General features: G+C 34.2%; 2 protein-coding genes across 3 annotated transcripts; one reads left to right on the top strand and one right to left on the bottom strand.

The window, feature by feature from the left end:
- Positions 1-1023: 1023 nt before the first annotated feature.
- Positions 1024-3679, bottom strand: LOC104883494 (uncharacterized). The gene is made up of 2 exons (XM_010668025.3): positions 3528-3679; positions 1024-1870 (listed from the first exon to the last, which is right to left on the bottom strand). Exon 2 carries the CDS (start codon positions 1865-1867, stop codon positions 1319-1321), a length of 549 nt encoding a protein of 182 aa, XP_010666327.2. The 5' UTR covers positions 1868-1870; positions 3528-3679; the 3' UTR covers positions 1024-1318.
- Positions 3680-8433: 4754 nt separating this feature from the next.
- On the top strand, positions 8434-16198 carry LOC104883495 (hypothetical protein). Of its 2 annotated transcripts, XM_010668026.3 has the most exons (8): positions 8434-8753; positions 9066-9583; positions 10002-10080; positions 10171-10524; positions 12717-12811; positions 14182-14213; positions 14312-14379; positions 15705-16198. In XM_010668026.3, exons 1-8 carry the CDS (start codon positions 8727-8729, stop codon positions 15888-15890), a joined length of 1359 nt encoding a protein of 452 aa, XP_010666328.2. In that variant the 5' UTR covers positions 8434-8726; the 3' UTR covers positions 15891-16198. The 2 variants fall into 2 exon arrangements, with proteins under 2 accessions (XP_010666328.2, XP_057249526.1); XM_057393543.1 differs by lacking the exon at positions 14182-14213.
- The last annotated feature ends 4296 nt before the right edge of the window (positions 16199-20494 follow it).

The raw sequence follows: 20494 nt of genomic DNA, 5'->3' as shown, positions 1-20494 counted from the left end.
TATACGTCTAGCATCAACCGATTCCTCTCCGCCAAATTGAAGAAGTTTATGCAGCATTCATAAGGTAAATTTTGTGCTTCAAAATATTAGGGTTTGCGAATATGGGAAAAACTCGAGTTTGTAATTTTTTTTCTTTCAATCACCTCATGTAAGCACCATACCTAATGTTAATCCTAGGTTCATGTCTTCCCATAGCCAAATCTTTCTCCAGCCAAGATTGTCAAGTGTTATTGTGACGAGCGCGGATGAGGGCATACCCGGTATTTAAATATACCGTGGCAAAGTTTTAAATAAATACAACTTTTTATTTTTTTTTTGTTTTTTTTTTGTTTTTATATTTTTTTTAAAGTTTTTACTTATATATATTCATGATCTGATTTACATTATAGTTGATCTGATTTACATTGTAGTTGATCTGATTCATATAATAGTTGATCTGATTTCTCTCCTACATGATCAGAGTTGTCTAAATTGCCATTAAGTCAATCTAACATACCACGGTATGGACACTGTTGGCCCATACCGGGTATGCGCCAATAGTTTCTCTTATTGTGACATCTATATTCCCATAACCTCATCTTCTTTTTTGTAGTAGTGACAAACTGACATCTCTCTACTATCTAGCACTCAACAATTGAATCTTCTCCTAGGTAAATGGTAATCCATCCATTTGAAGTTGTGTTGACATCTTTCAATCTGAGTATACTAGATTTTGCGGCCTAAGAACCTTCTCCTAGGTAAACCTTTTGTCCATGTCTTCAATTTGGCAACTAGATTGCCACAGTAACACTTCACAACCTAGACTAAAGAACAACATGATTCTAGGCAAACATTTCACCCTAGCAATATCAAATAAGTAACTAATTTGTTGTGTTCAATCATAGTTATTGATGAATTTAGTATTTGCTAATGGATAACAGATCCTGAAAGAAGTTATTTACGAGTTTGCATTTCATAAAGCAAATCAATAGAGTTCTTAATACTACCATTCAAAAGCAAACAAAAAGCAAATACTATACACCCTTGCAAAAAGAGACGTTCTAATTTAAAAAAAAAGGTTTAACCCTACTACAAGTCATAAGTCAGTCACAGAGACAAACAAAACTCAGAATGAAAAACAGGTAGGAGTAATATACAAATACAAGACTGTTAGGACTTAGAGTACTATGCACTAGTCTACTCTTGTAGCAAAAGATAACAAGTCCAGAATTTCACCAAACTGAAACTGATTCAAGGGCACAAAGAAACGAAACAAGCTAAGCATTGCGAATTTGCGATAGGAGAAAAGAGGGTGATGGTGTCCACAACTTTGATTTGATCAATAATCATCAGAATCGTATGAATCATTGTCACAACCATCATCATCATCATCATCATCATCATCATCATCATCATCATAAGAATCATCATTACCATAAGAATCATCATCATCATAAGAGTCACCATAATCAACACTGTCCTCATCTTGAGCAGCATCAGTAGCATCACTGGAGTAACCATGGTCCTCATCACTTCCATCACTATCAGAAGCATCATCATCACCACCGCATATCAAGTTTCCACCATAGTTAGTGTTGTTGCTCCCACCATAATCGACCCTAGTGAACTTCTCCTGCCGGGAGAACTCAGTGTAACCTCGTTTGTCACCGACTCTTACAGTTGAGCTAGCCTTGTATTCGTCTTTGTATCCAACTCGTCCACGATTAGTGTAATCCCCACTAGACACTGATTCCTTAGTTGTCACACGACCGTAACTACCACTTTGCTTGTCATGGTAACTACTCTTGCATTTCACCTCACCAGTGCCAACACTTTTAGTTCCCTTCCCATTTGTTGTCACAGCCAAGTTATCTACCTTACGCGGCATTTCCTGCTCAAACGAAATACTTGATCAGTGTTAACTGACAGAGTATATATCTATTCCTGATCGAGTATATATCTATTCCTGGGGCCTCAACCAAAAGCTTAAACTAATGGTTGAGGCCCGAGGAATAGATATATACTCTATCATTAACTATGATCGATCAAACACAACCACAAAATAAACAAAAATGACATTATCCATATACAAGTGATAGTACTTTGGATACAGATTAGGGCCAGTAAGTTGAAGAATCAAGAAAGTCTAGATAAGGATTAGTAATTTCCAATGTTATCTTTTTAATAAACTACACCCTCAAGTTTCAAGTGAATGAATAATAGTATATTCCAAACATTCCATCAAAAAGATAGAATGAACTACTCATTATTCGGAGAATATACGCAACACTTTAATATTACTCTACATTTTAGATGCTAACTTTGACCAAATTTCTTTTGCTAACCAAAAAATAAATATTATTATGCAAAACATAGGTCAATTAGTCTGAAATCTGAATGTACTCTTTTCAAAAATATATATTTTTTGTTACAATGTTTATAATACGAGATTGACAATAGTCATGGCCAAACTTCTGCATTGGCAAGCATTATAAACCCGGTATGTAAGTAAGGGCCCGTTCGTTATCATATTTTGTTTTCAGTTTTCAATTTTTTTGAAAACTAAAAACCAAAAACCAGAATTTTTAGTTATCAGTTTCTAAAATCATCATCTTCCAAATAAATTTGACTAAATATTTATTTATTATAGAATATACTACCTCCGTTCTCTTTTAATTGCAACGTTTGACAAATTGCACTATTCATGTTCTTTAATTTGACCACATTTATTGATTTATATGTTAAACAAAATATAGTCATGTGGGGTCTTGTTTGATTCGTTTCGATGTAAGCTTTCCTAATATCAAATTTTTATAATTTTTACTTACATACAATTAGAGATAAAATGATTTAAAATTATACATTGGCAAGCATGAAAGTCAAAACGTTGCAACTAAATAAAAACAGAGGTAGTATATCATATGACTTTGAAAATCAAAAAACCAAAAAACAGAAAATCACAGTAATACCGAACGGGCATAAGCTAATGTACTACAGTTTCCAATTAGGCTAATTGTTGTTAAATATCTTCCAAGTAGCCAGTGATAAGTAAATGACAGTGCTAATATAAACTTCCGAATGCAAATCACTGAGAACTTCACAAATTACTCAACAATCTAACTGATTCCACCCCTTCATTTCTCAAACATTTTAGGAGTAACAGTTAACTACATAACTCATCCATATCCATCCATAATATGATAATATGATAAAAGTTGTCAGTCTCACCATGAGATCCAGTAAACAAACAAAGAAATGATGCACAAGAATGAAGAACATATCATCTGCATGTAAACCTATCATCTACTGCTACCAAAATTAATAAACATCACATAGAAAACCCATCGATTACACGCCATCCAAGCAAAAAAAAAAAAATATCATAAAAAAATACCGTACTATATAAGAAAAATATCTGGAACGAAATTAAACAAAATATCTGAGTACATAGTTGGGAGCAAAAATTTGAACATTGAACGAGGAAAAAAAGTTATACAGAAGAGATAACTGACACTAGAACATAAAAGGAAGGAGTAATCGTAAAATACCTTTTTAATGGCGAGAAATCTGAGTAGAGACTAGATGAAGGAAAACAATGTTAAAGCAGGGAGTATAAGAAGGGTGAAGAAGAAGCGTACGCAGTAAGTCCAAAGAAATCTCCTACGGAGTATTCCTATGATGTGACGGTTGGATTTATCTTGATGGTACAGCATTATTATCCATGACTTTAGTGGTGGGAGTAGTGGGACTAACCGTCTAACCGACTAATAAGTAATTAAATCATTAAGAAAATTATCCAAATAATTATCGACTTAACAAATATTTTAAGAAATAAGTTATTGTAAAATATCTTATTTATAAAATTCAATGTTATGTTTAGGTATGTTATCTCAAAAAATTGTTGTTTAGTTTAAATGTCCTACTTTCCCCTTTTTTCATTCAAAAAAAAAACAGTTAGTTGTCCTCTATTTTACTTTTTTCCTTTTTCTATTTTTTGGTGTCCTCCATGTGTTGCCTTATATAATAAAGATTTTCATTTTAAAAAAATGGTATATATTTTATGTGTGGAACATTTTTTTTGATCGAGATAGGTACTAATGATAAAAATAGACTTCATAAAACACTCATCTGTGGAAAAAAAAAAACACACACATACACAATACAAGTACTCATTTTATGATCAACACTGATTCATAGAAATGAAAATAAAAACATGATTCTAAATAGAAAAAAAAAAGTTCATTTAGGTAACTCCATAGACATAACATTAATTCATAGACATGAAAAAAAAAATGGTTTTCAATAAATAAAAGATCGATCTCAAAGGCATGCAATTATTATATTTCTCATTTTATGATCAAACAAGTAAGAATCTCTTCATCACCCCTCAAAAAAAAAAAAAAGAATATCTTCATCAAATTAAATTTCTAAATTAACTGCAAAATTAAACTATCAAATACACATAGCAATAACATAACATATAAGTAATAAGTGAACAATATGACTCTTCTGCAATCTATATCAATCTATACTAAGAAAATTAAAAAACTTTTCTAAATAAGGAACGATGCCACGTGTTGCTCTCCCTGGAAGCGTTTTAATCCATGTAATCATATATAATAAAAAAAATTTATAAATTACATGGTATAGCGTTTGATCTCGTGACTTAAAGTCTTAACCACTAGACCAAATAATATTTATAGATTACATGGTATAGCGTTTGATCTTGTAACAACATAAGGTATGTTTTTGCTGTCTGGAAATCCTAAAGAGTTGAACAACATTGTTAGAAATCATAATAATTTCATAATTGAAGATATGTACTAATAAATTTGCATATAGATGATATTACTTTAGTACAATTAGTGAGACAAAGAGGTACTGGAGATATCCATATATTGAAGATTTTAATCCAAATGATTTAATAATGCATGCGGGGTGGAAGAATGTTCATGTGGTCAGGAAAGCACAATGAAGGGAAATACAACAAGAGAAAACACGATTTCAGATATTCATTTTATTGCTTTGTCATTATATTGTTGCTTATGAAATGATTTAATATTTTTTTTTATATAAATTATTACTAGATAACGTAGATGTAGTTACCCAATGAATTTAACTTGAATAATAATTTCGCACGCATAGCGTGTATGTAAGGCTAGTAAATAATAAGTGAACAATATGACTCTTCTGCAATCTATATTAAGAAAATTAAAAAAACTTTTCTAAATAAGGAACGATGCAACGTGTTGCTCTCCCTGGAAGCGTTTTACTCCATGTAATACATATACAATAAAAAAAATTTATAAATTACATGGTATAGCGTTTGATCTCGTGACTTAAAGTCTTAACCAGTAGACCAAATAATATTTATTGTTATCATTTTAAAGTATAATGTTAATAAATAAAAATTATAATTACCCGAGGCATAGTCCAAGCGTAATTACTAGTTTGCATTTTGTATCGGGTATGCATTTGAAGAGAAGACCAAAATCTAATGGCTCGTGTCCGATCTCATCAAATTCGTGTCAGAACAAGTTGCTCTTGTACCAGCCCGGCCATGAACCTGCAAACAATTATCGATTTACCAAGGATCTGTTCTGTTCTCTTGAGTTTACCGCACATCAATTCCTTTAACTCTGCTAAATTCAGTTCAACTAAAGATTATAGAAATTCTCGGATCACTTTAGGGTTTTCCTTTGAGAGGATTTTCTCTCTCTAGGGTTTCTCTTTTAGAGGGATTTTTCCTAGCTGCTATCGCTAGTTTTTTTTTTTCTTTTTTGAAGGTTTTTTTCTTTATTGTTTAACCTTCTTTCTCTTTCATCTCTTTTCTTCTTGGCCACAATTGTGAATCTTTGTAGAAGGTTTCCACTGGTTTCGTATCGGTGGTAAGCCCCAAAAACTTGTTTAATTGATTCCAATCAATATATCTCATCTTTAAGATGGTACCTATTTTAGGGTGTTCAATTTCCTTTTTTGTTCATCTAATGAAGTAGGAAGACAATCTCTATTCTATGTAAGAATCTAGAAGACCACAAAAGTATTTTCAGTCAAACGACTGTGCATCAGCGGAAGTTAATCTGAATAAGAGTGAACTCACATATTGTATTTCTTCGAATGAAGTTTTTATATTAAGGTTATTTTAATCATATTTACAATGTATTTAGTTCTAAGGTGTTATATATTTGTGTTGAAATTTACGATTTTTCAAGAACTAATTGTAAGTGATGTTTGACTACCTATTATAAATGAAATCTATTTTTTCCTATTAAAAAAAATCAGTTCAACTAATTTGGCTGCATTAAATTTGAATTAGGTCAACACTTATACTTTTCGAGTTTATGTTCATCACTTATACTCTAAATGTTCAACTCAACACTTTTACTCTCACATTTATGTTCAATTATACTCTATTAAGAGTATGCTTGTTCTACCTTATTCTCATATTATATAAAAAAAAGTTTTTAAAAAAGTTAAGAAAAAATAAGTAAAAGTTAAGAAGACCTAAGGATCGGAGTGTTTCTAAAAAAGTTCTAAAAATAGACCTAAACAAGTATAAATATGAAGTTCTAAATGTTTAGAATAGTTAAGTAAAAGTAAGAAAATTTCTAAAATCCAAAGAAAAAAATATGATAAGAAAATTTTAGTTCAAATGAATGTGGCACATACCTTGATTGTCTATTATGAGCTTGTTTGGTTAACCTACAAATGAATGGGAAATTAGAATTCCTAGGAAGTAAATACTTGTGTTGTTGTTTGGTTGGTAAAAACATGAGAAGTAAAACTTTCTAGGAAGTTCTATTTCCTACGAAATGGAGGAAATAACTTACTTAGCCCGTTAGCCCCCTAGGTAAGTGGAAATTTCCCATGTTCAACCAAACAAAAAAATGTACTTCCTAGGAAATAAAAATTTCATGGGCAATGCAAATTTATGAAAAGTTATACTTTCCAACTTCAACCAAACGAGCCCTATATTAACTAGTATGCTTAGGTAGGGATGGCAGGTGGGTATAATTTGGCGGGTTTCGCACCGCATCCGCCCCAGTTGGGGCGGGTATGGATATGACTTTGGTGGGTAGTGGGTGGGTATGGATACGAAAAGTCAAATCCGCCATGGGTGGTGGGTAGGTGGTGGATATGAGGTCACATCCGCCCCAAATCCACCCGCCCCGCCCAATATCCGCCTGCTCCGCCCCATATCCATCCGCCCCGTATAATATTTACTAATTTACCCTTTATAAAATAAAGAATTATGTTCATAAATCTAAAAAAATGTAAAAAATAATTAAGAAATATGAATACTAAGAATGTGTATTTTGTTTCTTTGAAATGGATGTTTGTAATAACTAATTTATATAATAGATTATATATATAGAAAATGAATCAGGTGGGCGGGTGGAAAATCCACCTAGGTGATGGGCGGGTATAAGTGGGTAATGGATATCCACTTGGGTGGTGGAGCGCGGGTGTGGGTATAACCTTATACCCACGTGGGCGGAGGTGGATATGGAAACTTGTACCCGCCATGGTTGGCGGGTAGGTGGTGGGTATGCAAAATTTAGGTGGAGGTGGGTGTGGATTTAGGGGTATCCGCATCCGCCCCGCCCATTTGCCATCCCTATGCTTAGGTAAAAATCTCTATTACATTAGGGACGAGGAGGGGGACACCAAAAATGGTAAATCCTTTTATGTGATTGAGTAATAAAATACAAATTCATCATCTTTTACCATTATATCCTCTATTAACAAAATATTTACATCATTTTTGATTTATTGGTCTTCAAAAAATAGAAGAAAAATATACAATGAAATTTATGAACAACTTTTCGTATATATTGATACGCAATTGATTTTTTGTTTCTTTTCGCACGTATCGCGTGCATACTAGAGCCTAGACCAGTAATTATACTAGCCTTTATATGCACGCGATGCGTGCGTTAATTTCAAAATTTGTTATTCTATTAGATACTCCATTCGTACTTTATTTATGATTAAACTTAAATGTGAAAAATTCAACAGTTAGATGAATTTAGATATATTAATTCGCTAATATAAAAAAAAAAGGTTGTGAGTGATTGTTAACATTAATTTTTTGTGAATGAATATTGAACAAAAAAAACATAAATAATGAGTTGGTTTAACTGAATAAAAGAATATTAAAGGTAGTGAATGTTCAGACTTTTCATGTGCACGTTATGTATGCCATCTTTTGTTATAAGGTATAAATATTTTGTCCATTTAATTTTTGATTGAAGTATTTGATGCATATACCATTTTAAACTTGTTTTAAATGGCAAGTTGGAATGAGAATTTTTAAATGATTTGTTTTTGTAATTTTTTTCATTCTATTAATTAGATCATTAAGGATATTTTAGTCTCTTTTGCCTCCTCCCTTGGCCTATATAATAGAGATATAATCAAATTAATCAGAGATGATAATTAGGTCTGCAAGAGTCCAAACCTGCAACCCTGTTGACTCTGTTATTCTTCTCGCGCATTACGAGGTATTGAGCCATTGAGGTACCATCTTCGCACACTCTAAGAAATCTTTGGCCTACAGTCCTACACTTTGCTAAACTCAAGTAGACCACCTCTTATCTCGTGTTTGCGTATTGTAGAAGTTTTTTAAAATACTAAGTTGTGGAATTGCTCTTCATCGTTATCGCTGGAGAGTAGTAACCCTAAAATACAAGTGCTCAAATTACACCTCAATTTTGGCAAAAGTGAAGTTGCAATCTTTCACAGACATGGCGGCATTTTTTCCGGATTGCTCGGTAAATTTATCTTTTACTCATGTTTTTTTAAAAAATTTTAATTTTTGGTTTCGTTTTATATAAGAACCCATAATTTAGCTTTTTTTTTTTTTGTTTTTGTTGGTATGTTGAATGAAATTTCTCAAACTGGATATCAAACTTAATGTGTTATGTAATTAGGGTTAGGAGTATTATTTTTACTTTTATTTTTGAAATCTCTAATTTGTCATGATTGATTTTCATTTATTTCAACGAAAGATTCAACCTTTATAGTAGAAGTGTACTAAAGTAGTAAAATTTGATGTGGATGTCGATGTGATTTTGATTGAACAGGATTATCATCTTAGTCCAGAAGAAAAGGCCGAAGAAGTTGCAAATTTTAAATTGAACCTTGGGCGTTTTACTCCAAGTCATCTTTTGAAATGGGCTGAGGACTATGAATTTATTCCTGAAGCGCTTGAATTAGAACAGGCTGCTTACCTTGTTCCACATTACAACTTGTTGACTGAAATCAAAAGGCTTATTCGTATCGACGACAAGGAACAGTTTGCGTCTTTCCTGATAGCCAACCATGAGTTGGTGCAGAAATATTCTCCAGATGGCCTTTTGCAGTTGCTCTGCAGCCATTCTGCTGTTGCCTGTGCTACTGCGTTGCTTGAATCACGTCTCGATGTGGATATCAATTCAATGGATAAGAAGTTGGCCTATCATAGCGGAATGTCCCCTTTGCACATTGCGGCTTGTAACTTATCTTTTAGCATGACTAAGTTACTCTTAGAGCATGGAGCTGATGCTGAGATCCATTCTGAAGCATACAGAACCCCACTTCATATAGCGCTTGCTGCATTCAAGTTCGTGCCTCATTCCCAAACCTTCCTATTTCATGGTTTATTTATTTGATTTCTAGGGGGGGCGTTTGGTTCATATTATGGTATGGGTTTGGAATCAGGAATGAAACCAATATGGTATGGGTGTGGAACTTGATACTTAATATCTTGTGTTTGGTTTCATTTAGGAATGAAAAATCTTCTTCTTTTATTTGATACCTAGAGGTAAAGTATGAGGCTATGAGCCATACCCACCTCCCCCCATGGGTTTCTAAACCCCATACCTTATGGGTTTGAGGTATGGGTTTAAAATTTAGAAATAAGTTAAACAAACACTAGGTATGGGTTTTGTTCATTCCAAACCCATACCTCATACCTAAAACTAGTGAACCAAACACCCCCTAGGAGATTTACTCTCGGATTTGTGTTTTCAATGTCACAGGAAGCATAAATATATCGGAGGTTGGACGGCTGACAAATCCATCCTCATGCTGCTTTACTTTTTCTGCTTGCCAGCATTGGTGATCATCAACTTTTATTGTTCTCTCTACTCTGTTGAATAACACTCTTTAAATTAAGTTCCTGCCTTGACTTAGTCCTATGCTTGGCAGAAAGAACCCCTTGATACTGTCAGACTGCTGGCGTCACATAGTAATAAAGTTGAGGATCTTTGCATTTGTTACATGAATTTTGACCGTGTTACAGACTATGCTGCCTTACTGATGGTTGCCTGGGATAAACTCATGGACTCATCTGCTGAGGGGGGCCTAGAGACTACCCCAGTTGGGCAACACCTATCTCGAGTGTTAAGCAATGCATCACTCCAGCAAGAGATATGTGAATCCAATTTCAATGTGCTCTCAAAGGAAAGGTTGGTGAAGCATTTGACGACAGCATTGTCTGTGGTCAAAACTATGTGGATGACTATCGGTGTCCTTGAGCGCTATTGTCACTCAAGGGTTGAGGTACACCTTCTCAATATTACGTAGTTATTTTCTTTACGCCTGCTTTCTCTTACATCCTTAATTTAACTTTTGTTTGGTTGCATTCTTGATTAACTTCCCTGAGGCCTAGAGAACCTTGAAATGGAATTTAACAAAAATCGTTAAGTGGTGGGAGTTTTTAATACAATTGAAAATGGTAGGTGGAAATTTATAATAAAATTCATTAAGGTGGGAGTTTCTAAAAACGTGAAAAGTCTAGGTGGTAAGATGTGATTTATCCTTTATGTGGTGTGGGCAATAATGGTTCTCGATTAAGGAGATTGATTAAAATAGGGAAGTGCATCTTTGCTTCTTCTTCTTAGAAGTTTGGGATGTCTTTCCATTTTAATGTTTTGGGTATACTACACATATTAGTCTTAGGTGATCGTACCTAATTGAACTTAGGGTTACGCTATATGCAGCCCTTAGGGTTGCATATAAGACATAAATACACTACTTAAAATGGAAATAAGTTGTGAATTTATGAAAAAAAAATTACATCAACCTATGTAATAAATGATCAATTAATGCAACTTATTTCCATTTTTAACTTCTTATATACAGCCCTAAGGATTGCATATAGCTTTTCCCTTAAACTTAAAGTTCAAAAGAACCATTTCTTACCCCTTTTTCCGTCTCCAATTTCTCCTCTCTTTTGCATTAACTTCACCTCCATTTAATACCCCTGCATATCTAAATCTCTTCCTTTACCTCGCCCCTACACCATGCCAAAATCTCTCCCTTTTAATCATTTTAGCCCTCTTATGCTAGGTTCACAACCACAATGTATTATTCCCTAACCGTGGCCTACTCTAATAATTAGTTATCTTATTTATACCAAGATCTGTTCCCCACACATTTTTTTAAAGATTAACGATTATGGTTTTAATCTTCCAAGGTACAAGTCAGAGAGAGAAAAGAGATTCTTTTTTCCAACTTTAATGAAAGTACACTTCGTTGTTTAAAGCCACATTTTCAAAGCTAAAATCATGTGGACTTTGTTGTAAAGTATCCAACAATTTTTGCTTAGACCATAGTTTGAAGTTGTTTTCTTGAGTTGAGATAACTGTTTAGTGCCATTATTGAAAGTTTGTGCTCTGGTTGTTTTGGTTGTTTTGCGTGTGTGTGTGTGAGAGAGAGAAACTTGACTAGAAAAGGAGCTAGCAAATGCTGTAAATTTGTCTGAAAAAACATTGAGAGAAGATGATTAGATTATCACTTGGCCAAAGGAATAAAGGGAAAAATTGCATAAAATAACCATTTATAACAGTTTTCTTCTCCTAGAAAAACCACCTTTAAATTTTTTTTGCAAGTAGAACCTCTTATAAAATGTTTTTTGCAAGAAGAAACATGTCAACGGTGTTCAATGGCAAAAAACACGAGTCAATGGCTAAACATAGGGTTTAGGTTTCTTCTCGCAAATCTTTTTTTTTTAAATAAAAGGTTTTACTTTGCCAAATTTTATGTAAATGGTGGTTTTTTGCAAATAAATAAATAAATTATAAATGGTTCTTTTACTCCCTCCGTTCTATATTTTATTGTGCATTTTTCCAAATGGACGTTTCATATTTTATTGTGCATTGTGCTAATGTGCTTTATTCCTTTTTGGGACATGCTTTTACTATTTTTTAACAAAGTGGACCTACCGCTTTTCCTTACTTTCTCATCTTCCCTTACTTTTCCTCCTTTTCCACCCTATCTCTCCAATCTATTTTTGCTTTTTGACCCCACTTCCATTATAATACACTATTCCTAGTTTCTCCCCAAACAATAAATGTACCATAAAATATGCAATTTTCAAGAATCAAAATGAGAATTGAAAAGGAGTATGTGGTCAAGAAGTCAACAGCTCAATAAAAAAAATGGAAAAAATAAAGCTTTTAAACACACTACTAGGCATCATAGCAAATTTTTATGTCTCCTCTTTTTTTATTTTGATAATGATTGTATTGATCATAACAGCTTCATTTGATATAATTACATTTACCTATTGCGTAAATTAATGTCGAGTTGGATCCCACCTTATATTAAATTTTATGGGATGGGTCAATCAAGTTTTGTTGTTTTCCTTGAATACGCGGTATAATCAAGGAAACCCAACATATCTATTACTTTTCTCCCTTTCCCTTTGTATTATAATTTTTATGGACATTTATTTTCCATCTCTTTTCTAGAGTGTGCCGATGCATGAGTTGCCATTCCACATTGCATGTGAGCTTGTGACAGATGCGGGACTTTACTTGAAGTCCGATGGTGCCAACATAGAATGGTAAAGAGAGTTTGATTATTATGATTGATGTTTGATGCTATATCACATATGCACTGCTATTTGGTTGAGCAGTCTATTTTTTTTCCTATTTGGTTGCCTTATGTAATTTCGTTTGTGCTATTGGGAACCCCTTAGTTGTGGCAAAAATGGACAGAGGAGTTTCTTGTTGTTGAAAGATACATGACAAAGTTTGTGTAGTATATACATATTCTATACATGACAAATTTTGTGTAGCCCCTTTTAACTGAAGTGCTAGCATAGGATATAAGTACCCCTGAAATTATGCTCAATAATTTTGAGTAGTTTATGGGATGATGAAATCCTCTGCGTTAACAAGCAATTTAATTAGAGATGTAAAATGAACAGAACATCTATACTAATATATTAAAAAGCATGCCTAAAAAGGAACAGTGTCACGTGGCGCTCTTCCTAAGGGTTTTTACTCCATGTAATTCACAACAATAAAAAAAAGTTACAAATTGCATAGTATAGGGTTTGATCCCAGGACCTCAAGAACATATACTAAAGTCTTAACTACTAGACCAAATAATATTTAGTGTTATCATCTTAAAGTATAATATTAATGAATGAAAAACCTTACTCGGGGCATAGCTCGGGCCTAATAACTAGTTGTTGAATAATTGCAGTGCAGTTAACTCTTGAGAGCTTGTATGTGACTGGATAATTTGAAGATTTGGGTGCCGAATCATCTGACCCAAACTTAAATATATCTGTAGTTACTTGACACAGACAATCTCTGCTCTGACTCAGTTATCATTGATATATAGTATACTACTTGACTGTTAGATTCTAATAATGTCAAAATACTCAATTGGATGGCTCAAACTCTTGAATATGACCTTTTTCAAATTTGATCTAAGTGACTTGTTTTCCGTACCTTTTTCCACGCCGAGGAGTGGGCTTAACCATATTGCATACAGAAATTGTGAGAACTCAGAACTGTTGGTTTTGATTATAGGAAGTTTCATTATTTTATTTCGATTTTTTTTTCTTTTATTTATTGTGACAACCTTGTGTTACTTTTACACAAAAGTATGATATTTTTATACGAGGAGCTTGCTCAATCATACAGAAGAAAATAAATGCAGTAGCCTTAAGCTGAATCATGAAGATAATAACATTTGAGTGATCAAGCCTTGTATCTTAGTATTTTGTAGTTTGGTGTGTATCGATTTATAAGGGGATTAATATGGGAAGTATAATTGCTTTTGTTTTTATAGAGACATTTCCTTGTCCATTTTTTAAATTTTTTTTTCAAATTTCTGATAGAAGCATCTCCTTGTAATTGACATCTTAATACATCACTTTATATATTTTGTGAACATGATATCCCAATTCGATTGATGAAGGTTCCAGCCTAACCTCACCTCACAGGCTAAAGGTATGTAGTTTTGTTCACTAAACTAAGAATTTTATAGAGTAATATATGTTGTAGATGACATGATGTTAAGTGGTAGAAGGGTTTTTGATGTCTTACAGTGCTGCTGAAGCGAAAATATTATGCGGAGCCACGCCGATCTGGTCCGATCTTACGTTCTTTTCTTGGGGTAAAGATTCCAACTGTATTTTACTAAAATGCAATCTATTCTTTATTCTTCTTCTTCTTCTTTTCAGAAATAGAATTTTCAAGCTACTTTTCCGTTTTACTTGCTTCACACAACACACACACAACGCGCGCGCACACACAGGTTTTATTGTCCAGAACTGCCTAAGTTTAGGGTGTTTTTGTGAGCAGCTGCCTTAAAAACAAGAGTTTCTCTAAAACTACCTAAGAAGTACCTTTTCTTTGTTAACCCTGCCAAATTTCAAAATTTGGCATTGACTAAATGTATAAGGTCAAAAATAGTCATGTGCTGGTCACTTGACTTGATTTTATGATTACTTCCTCCATTTTCTAAAGAGTGTTACACTTTTTTTTTTCACGCATATCAAGGAAGCGATTTAAGGGTGTGAACGAGCATATTTTTTGATGAAATATCAATACAAGCAAGAATGAGATTTTATATTACTTGTATTGAAATTTTGTCAAAAAAATATGCTCATTTACACCCTTAAATCGCTTCCTTGATACGCGTGAAAAAAAAAGTGTAACACTCTCTAGAAAACGGAGGAAGTATTTTTTTTTTTTTTTTGCATTTTTTTTTTTTTACCCTTTAGCCAACCTTTCATTCAAACCAATCACGATCGGTTGGAGGTGGTGTTGGTGCGATGGTGAGAGAGGTTAAATTTGAGGGAAAAGGGGGAAGTGGTGCCGAAGGTGGCTTGGTGGCTAGGAGCCAAAAATGAACTCAAGTGACCGACATGTACAAATAAGTTGAGAGGTGATTATCAATAGTCCGGCCCGTTGGCTCGGCCCGTCCCGTACGAAAAGTGAGGGTCTAGGGCACATCCTTTTATGTCCAAGTCCGGCCCGGCTATTTTTGGGTAGGTTTTGGCACATCCTTTTATGTACAAGTCCGGCCCGGCTATTTGATCACCTCTAAATTAATTCGTCTAAAAACTTGGTAGGGTGAACAAAGAAAGGTTGTTTTTTCCGTAGTTTTAGACAGTTTTGTTTTTAAGGCCTTTTCTAGCAAAAAGGCCCCAAACTTAGGCTTTTTGATAATCTTTCATTTGACCTCACTCAAACTGTAAAATTTTGATAATCTTTCTAGAAACTTTGGAATATTCGATAGTGATTTCAAAAAAGTAATGTCTTACATTTATGGTCGCTCTAAATTATTACGCATCATTTGGGGATGCTTTTGAACAACTTTCCTAGTTTTTCAAATTTAATGCGTGTAAGTTTAGCGCAAACAACTTCGTTACAGTAATTAGATTTACGTTATAGGTTTGTACTATTTGTTGATGTTGCATTATCTATTTGGTGCAGAAGCCGGTAACAGCCGCGTCCTTATCATTGATGCCACATTTTCAATATCGTACACTTCACATCCTGAATTTCATGGATAATCATCTTTGCAAAACCCCACAAGTGAAGCCATCATCGCACAATGTTTTAGCGTTAGCTAAAGTTTGTGCTCCTCTAGTTTGGATGGCCAAGAGGAGTATCAAGTAGGTACGAATGTGCGAGAAAGCTTACAAGGCCATGGATTTTCTTTGAGCCCTTATCTGACTTATCTAGCTTCAGTCCTTTTAATAAAACTGGGCAACATTGTATAAGCCATCCTGCTTATATTTGGTTATAACTTATGTGTTATAGATAATCTATGTGCAGTATCTATATGTTCTTTGGTAGTAATGCAATATGAAGATGTTTAACAATCATGCTACTCACAATAGCTTGAGGTCCTACTTGCATTACATTAGAAATGCTACATTTGAAAGGTTTCAATTTAGAATTCCTTTGAAGGGTTTTGGTGTCTAGACACATGAGTAATGCTTGGATTAAAGTTTATAAGCAAATTTGCCTTCAACCCTCGATCTGCATGAAGTTTATAGGTGTACTTGGGGACCAAGCACCTACTAAAAAAAACCCCATCACTCTCGACTAGCTTGACTCTATGTTATGTCTTGATGTCTTGAGCCCTTGAGTGATTACTAGCATTGTGATCTTTGTATCTTTTTGGAGGACAAACTAGTTATTGTTCTAGTGCAATGTAAGGTCTTCGGTCATAGCAAAATATTCAAGATAACAGGGATTGGAAAGCAAACTCAAAGTGTTACCACTTCTGATGTGAAATGCAAGAGTAGTTATTATGACAAGCAGAGTAGTATGTAGTTATGGCCGTGTGACAACCAAAGAGTCAGTGTCCACTGTCCCAATGGGGATTACACTAACCGTGGTCTGTGGACGAGTTGGATACAAAGATGAGTACAAAGGCAGCTCTACTGTAAGAGTCGGTGACAAAGGAGGTTACACAGAATACTCCACACAGGAGAAGCTTACTAACTAGGGTTGATTATGGTGGAGGAAACACAAACTATAGTGGAAACCAGGGTTATGGTGGTGATGGGTAGGGGTGGCAATGTGGTGGGTTTGGGTCGGGTCCACCTGGACCCAAACCTGTTTATTTTTCACACACCCAGACCCGCCCTAGATCTGTTGGGTCTAGATTTTTCAGACCCAGATCCGGATCCGCTGGGTCTAGCGGGGTCCATGGGTCCTTAGTTTTAAGTTTTCATCACATTTTTGAATATATGTTGGGTCTATATCATTGATGGGGAATATGGTTACTCAAGTGATGGTGTGGTGCTGGTGTTCAATATGATGAGGCCGGGTGCCTGTGTGGATGGTGCTGGTGTTCAAGATTGTGGCTCTGTTGATCATGGCGGTGCCTGCGCTGATGGTGTTGGTGTTCATTATAGGTGTTGATCATGATGTCTCATATGGTGATGGTAATGATGGTATTTCTATTTCCCTATGAGGAATTAAACGATAGAGCCCAAGTGTACTATAGACACTGGTTAGAATATGTTTGAATTGCAATAAAGCTTTAGTAGCTTGATGGTTTATTATCATGGTATAAGTGGATTGAGAAAACCTTTTGAGTCCAATCCAATCTTTTGTTGTCCAAAGTCCAATTTTAAAGACAGGTATATAAATATAGGGTAATGTTATATGTAGCCCTTAGGGCTAAGGATAAGCATTAAATATATTTCTTAAAATGGAAACAATTTAAGAATTTAAGACAAAATTACACGTTATTTGAGGTAATAAATGATTGATTTAAGTTTTTATTTCCATTCTAAGTTTCTTATACATATCCCTAAGGGCTATGTATATCATTTTCCATAAATATATATGCTCCATAAAAACAATTTAAATTAAGAAACTTACCTTACAATTTACATGATCCTGACTTTTAGACAATTTTCTCAAAATAACTGACATTTTTAACCATATCTCACGTAATCTTAAATTTGTATTTTCTTAATTAAAGGTAAGTTAATTTCACTACAAATAAGTTAAGTTTAGCAAAAATACAAAGCGTTAATGGAGGGCTAACGTCATATGAATATGGAGAGACAAAGACGGATAAATTGTGGAGGTACGTTACAGTGAATTTTTCATTTAAGGTAACTAAACAGATTAATTGAAATATTTTTGGGACAAATTTTTATTGAAGGAGGGAGTATGAATGTGCTCTTTTTATCTTTTCTATGTGTTCATGAAGTCGGTTACAAGAAACTTCCACCAGTAACTAATTTCATATCATAAACAAGTAAGAATTACTCATAAACAAAGGAGTCTGATGCAATTGTGGATCGTTCGTCGATTTGCAGTACTAATACCTCGTGTTTGATATCTAAAGCATTCAGCAATTCTATTTATTGTTTTGGCCGATCATATCTTTGATCACTCTGACAATTACATGGATGCACTATTGTTATAATCTAATTTGATTTTATTAGGAAATGTCACAACTCACAGAAAAGAATATTGTAATTTGGCCTATACAACAATTGGGAAGCAAAAGAACCGTAACGAAGTAATGTAAATCACTAATTCACGTATGAAGGGCGTGTTCGACAACAGTAGTTGTGGTGATAGCTTTTAGCAGTGAGAGTAGCTGTTAGCTGTGCTGGTAACTGTTAGTGGTTGGTGTGTAGCTGTCAGCTGTTAGCTGTCCAAGTAGTGGGGTAAACTATTGATGTTCGGTAAAAGAAGCTGTCAAAGTAGCTGTTTAAGAATAACTAGTTAAAAATTCAAATAAAACTTTAACATATAATTTGTACACCACTAAAAACTACCCAAAAGCTACAAATTGTAGCTTTTGACAAACACTACTAAAACACTACTTGTACCACTAAAAGCTACTTACACCACTACCTTGCCAAACACTCTTATTTTTTCTAATTAGTGTTTTGACTAAAAGCTACTTAAAAAGCTTGTGCCGAACATGCCCTAAGCCGCATAGTGCAGCTGGTTACTACATTTAATGCACCATTCTAGTAGTGCAGGGTTCGATACGATTGTTGTTCGTGAAAATGCAAAACCACTCTCCTTAATCTTAGCTGCTTTTTCATTTAATTTTCTTTTTACCTTTTTATTCATGCAATTTATAATTAAGTACACCCATTAATATATTGTATCTTTTAGAGTTTTAGTTAGTTTTTTTTTTGGAGAAATTTCATTAATTGAAGGTCAGACGACATCTACAATAGATATTAAACAAAAATAAGATACAATCAAACAAGGTTAAATCAAATTCATCTTCGAAAAAACTACAATGAACCAGATCGGGCAATACAATGAAACCCCTTTGTATTTGTTGCTGAATCAAACAGCTATTGATGAGGAAGTCTATCATTTTGACATAGTTTGGGATCAACATTCTTAATCGAGCCATGTTTACCACATCCGAGATTCCAATACCTTCATGTTAAGTCTCAAACTTAACCAATGAGAACAATTTCTCATACCTAAAAACAAAAAAACATACTCACAACTCCTATAGGATAGAAGGAGATCTCCACAACAAAGACTAAAAAAATCTCATAAAGGGCTGCGCCTTTATAAAAGGCGCAGCCCTTCTGACTAAGTAGGGCTGCGCTTAAGACTAAAAAAATCTCATAAAGGGCTGCGCCTTTATAAAAGGCGCTTTTATAAAAGGCGCAGCCCTTCTGACTAAGTAGGGCTGCGCTTTTGAAGAAAAGCGCAGCCCTTCTTAAAAAAATTTGAAAAATTCAAGTTCGCGGGCTTCAAATATTAAGCGGGATTCGTCAAATATATCCCTCATTCTTCTCTCTCCTCTCTCACGTCCCTCATTATTCCTTTTCCTCCTTCTCTCACATCCCTCCTCCCTCTCCTCCTTCTCTCTAATCCTCTCAAAAACTCCCAGAAATGTTGCGACAAAAACGCTGAAATGATTTGCACGAATCATGCCGACGGAGTCCGATTGCCTATTGTGATACCTTTTCGGAAGCGGAACGAGCCAACGAGTCAAACACACCGATATGCGGTGACGTTTAGGCTTTTTAAGCCATCCGAGTTCGTTTAAGCCTCCAAATAGGCATTTTAAGTTTTTCCGAAATTTTTTTCCCTTAAATTTCTCTTTGTTTATATATTTTGATTAATGTTCTTGTATACTTCTCTTTGTTTTGATTAATGTTCTTGTATACTTCTCTTTGTTTATATATTTTGATTAAGAGAACGTATTGTGTCGGACTCGTCCGACCATAATCTTGGTCGGACGACTTTCAGGTGGTTCCAATTTTTTTTCAGGTAGTCTTCATTTTTTTTCAGGTAGTCTTCATTTTTTTTCAGGTAGTCTTCATTTTGTTTTCAGTTAGTCTTCTTTGTTTTTCAGTTGGTTTTTGTGCTTCAGTTGGTCTTTATTCTTTTTCAGGTAGTCTTCATTTTGTTTCAGGTAGTCTTCATTTTGTTTCAGTTTGTCTTTTTTTTTTTTCAGTTAGTCTTCTTTTTGTTCAGTTGGTTTTTGTGCTTCAGTTAGACTTACTTGGATTTCAGTTGGTCTTTATTCTTTTTCAGGTAGTCTTCATTTTTCTTCAGGTAGTCTTCATTTTGTTTCAGTTAGTCCAACTGAAAGAAAACAAAGTCCAACTGAAAGAAAACAAAGTCCAACTGAAAGAACACAAAGTCCAACTGAAAGAAAACAAAGTCCAACTGAAAGAAACAAAAGTCCAACTGAAAGATACATAGTCCAACTGAAAGAAAACAAAGTCCAACTGAAAAGAAAACTAACCTCTGCTTTCTCT

Source organism: Beta vulgaris, chromosome 3, assembly GCF_026745355.1.
Source record: "Beta vulgaris subsp. vulgaris cultivar EL10 chromosome 3, EL10.2, whole genome shotgun sequence".
Taxonomy (NCBI): Eukaryota; Viridiplantae; Streptophyta; class Magnoliopsida; order Caryophyllales; family Amaranthaceae; genus Beta; species Beta vulgaris.
The sequence above is the reverse complement of the archived record's forward strand: the minus strand, read 5'-3'. Positions and strand labels throughout refer to the sequence as shown.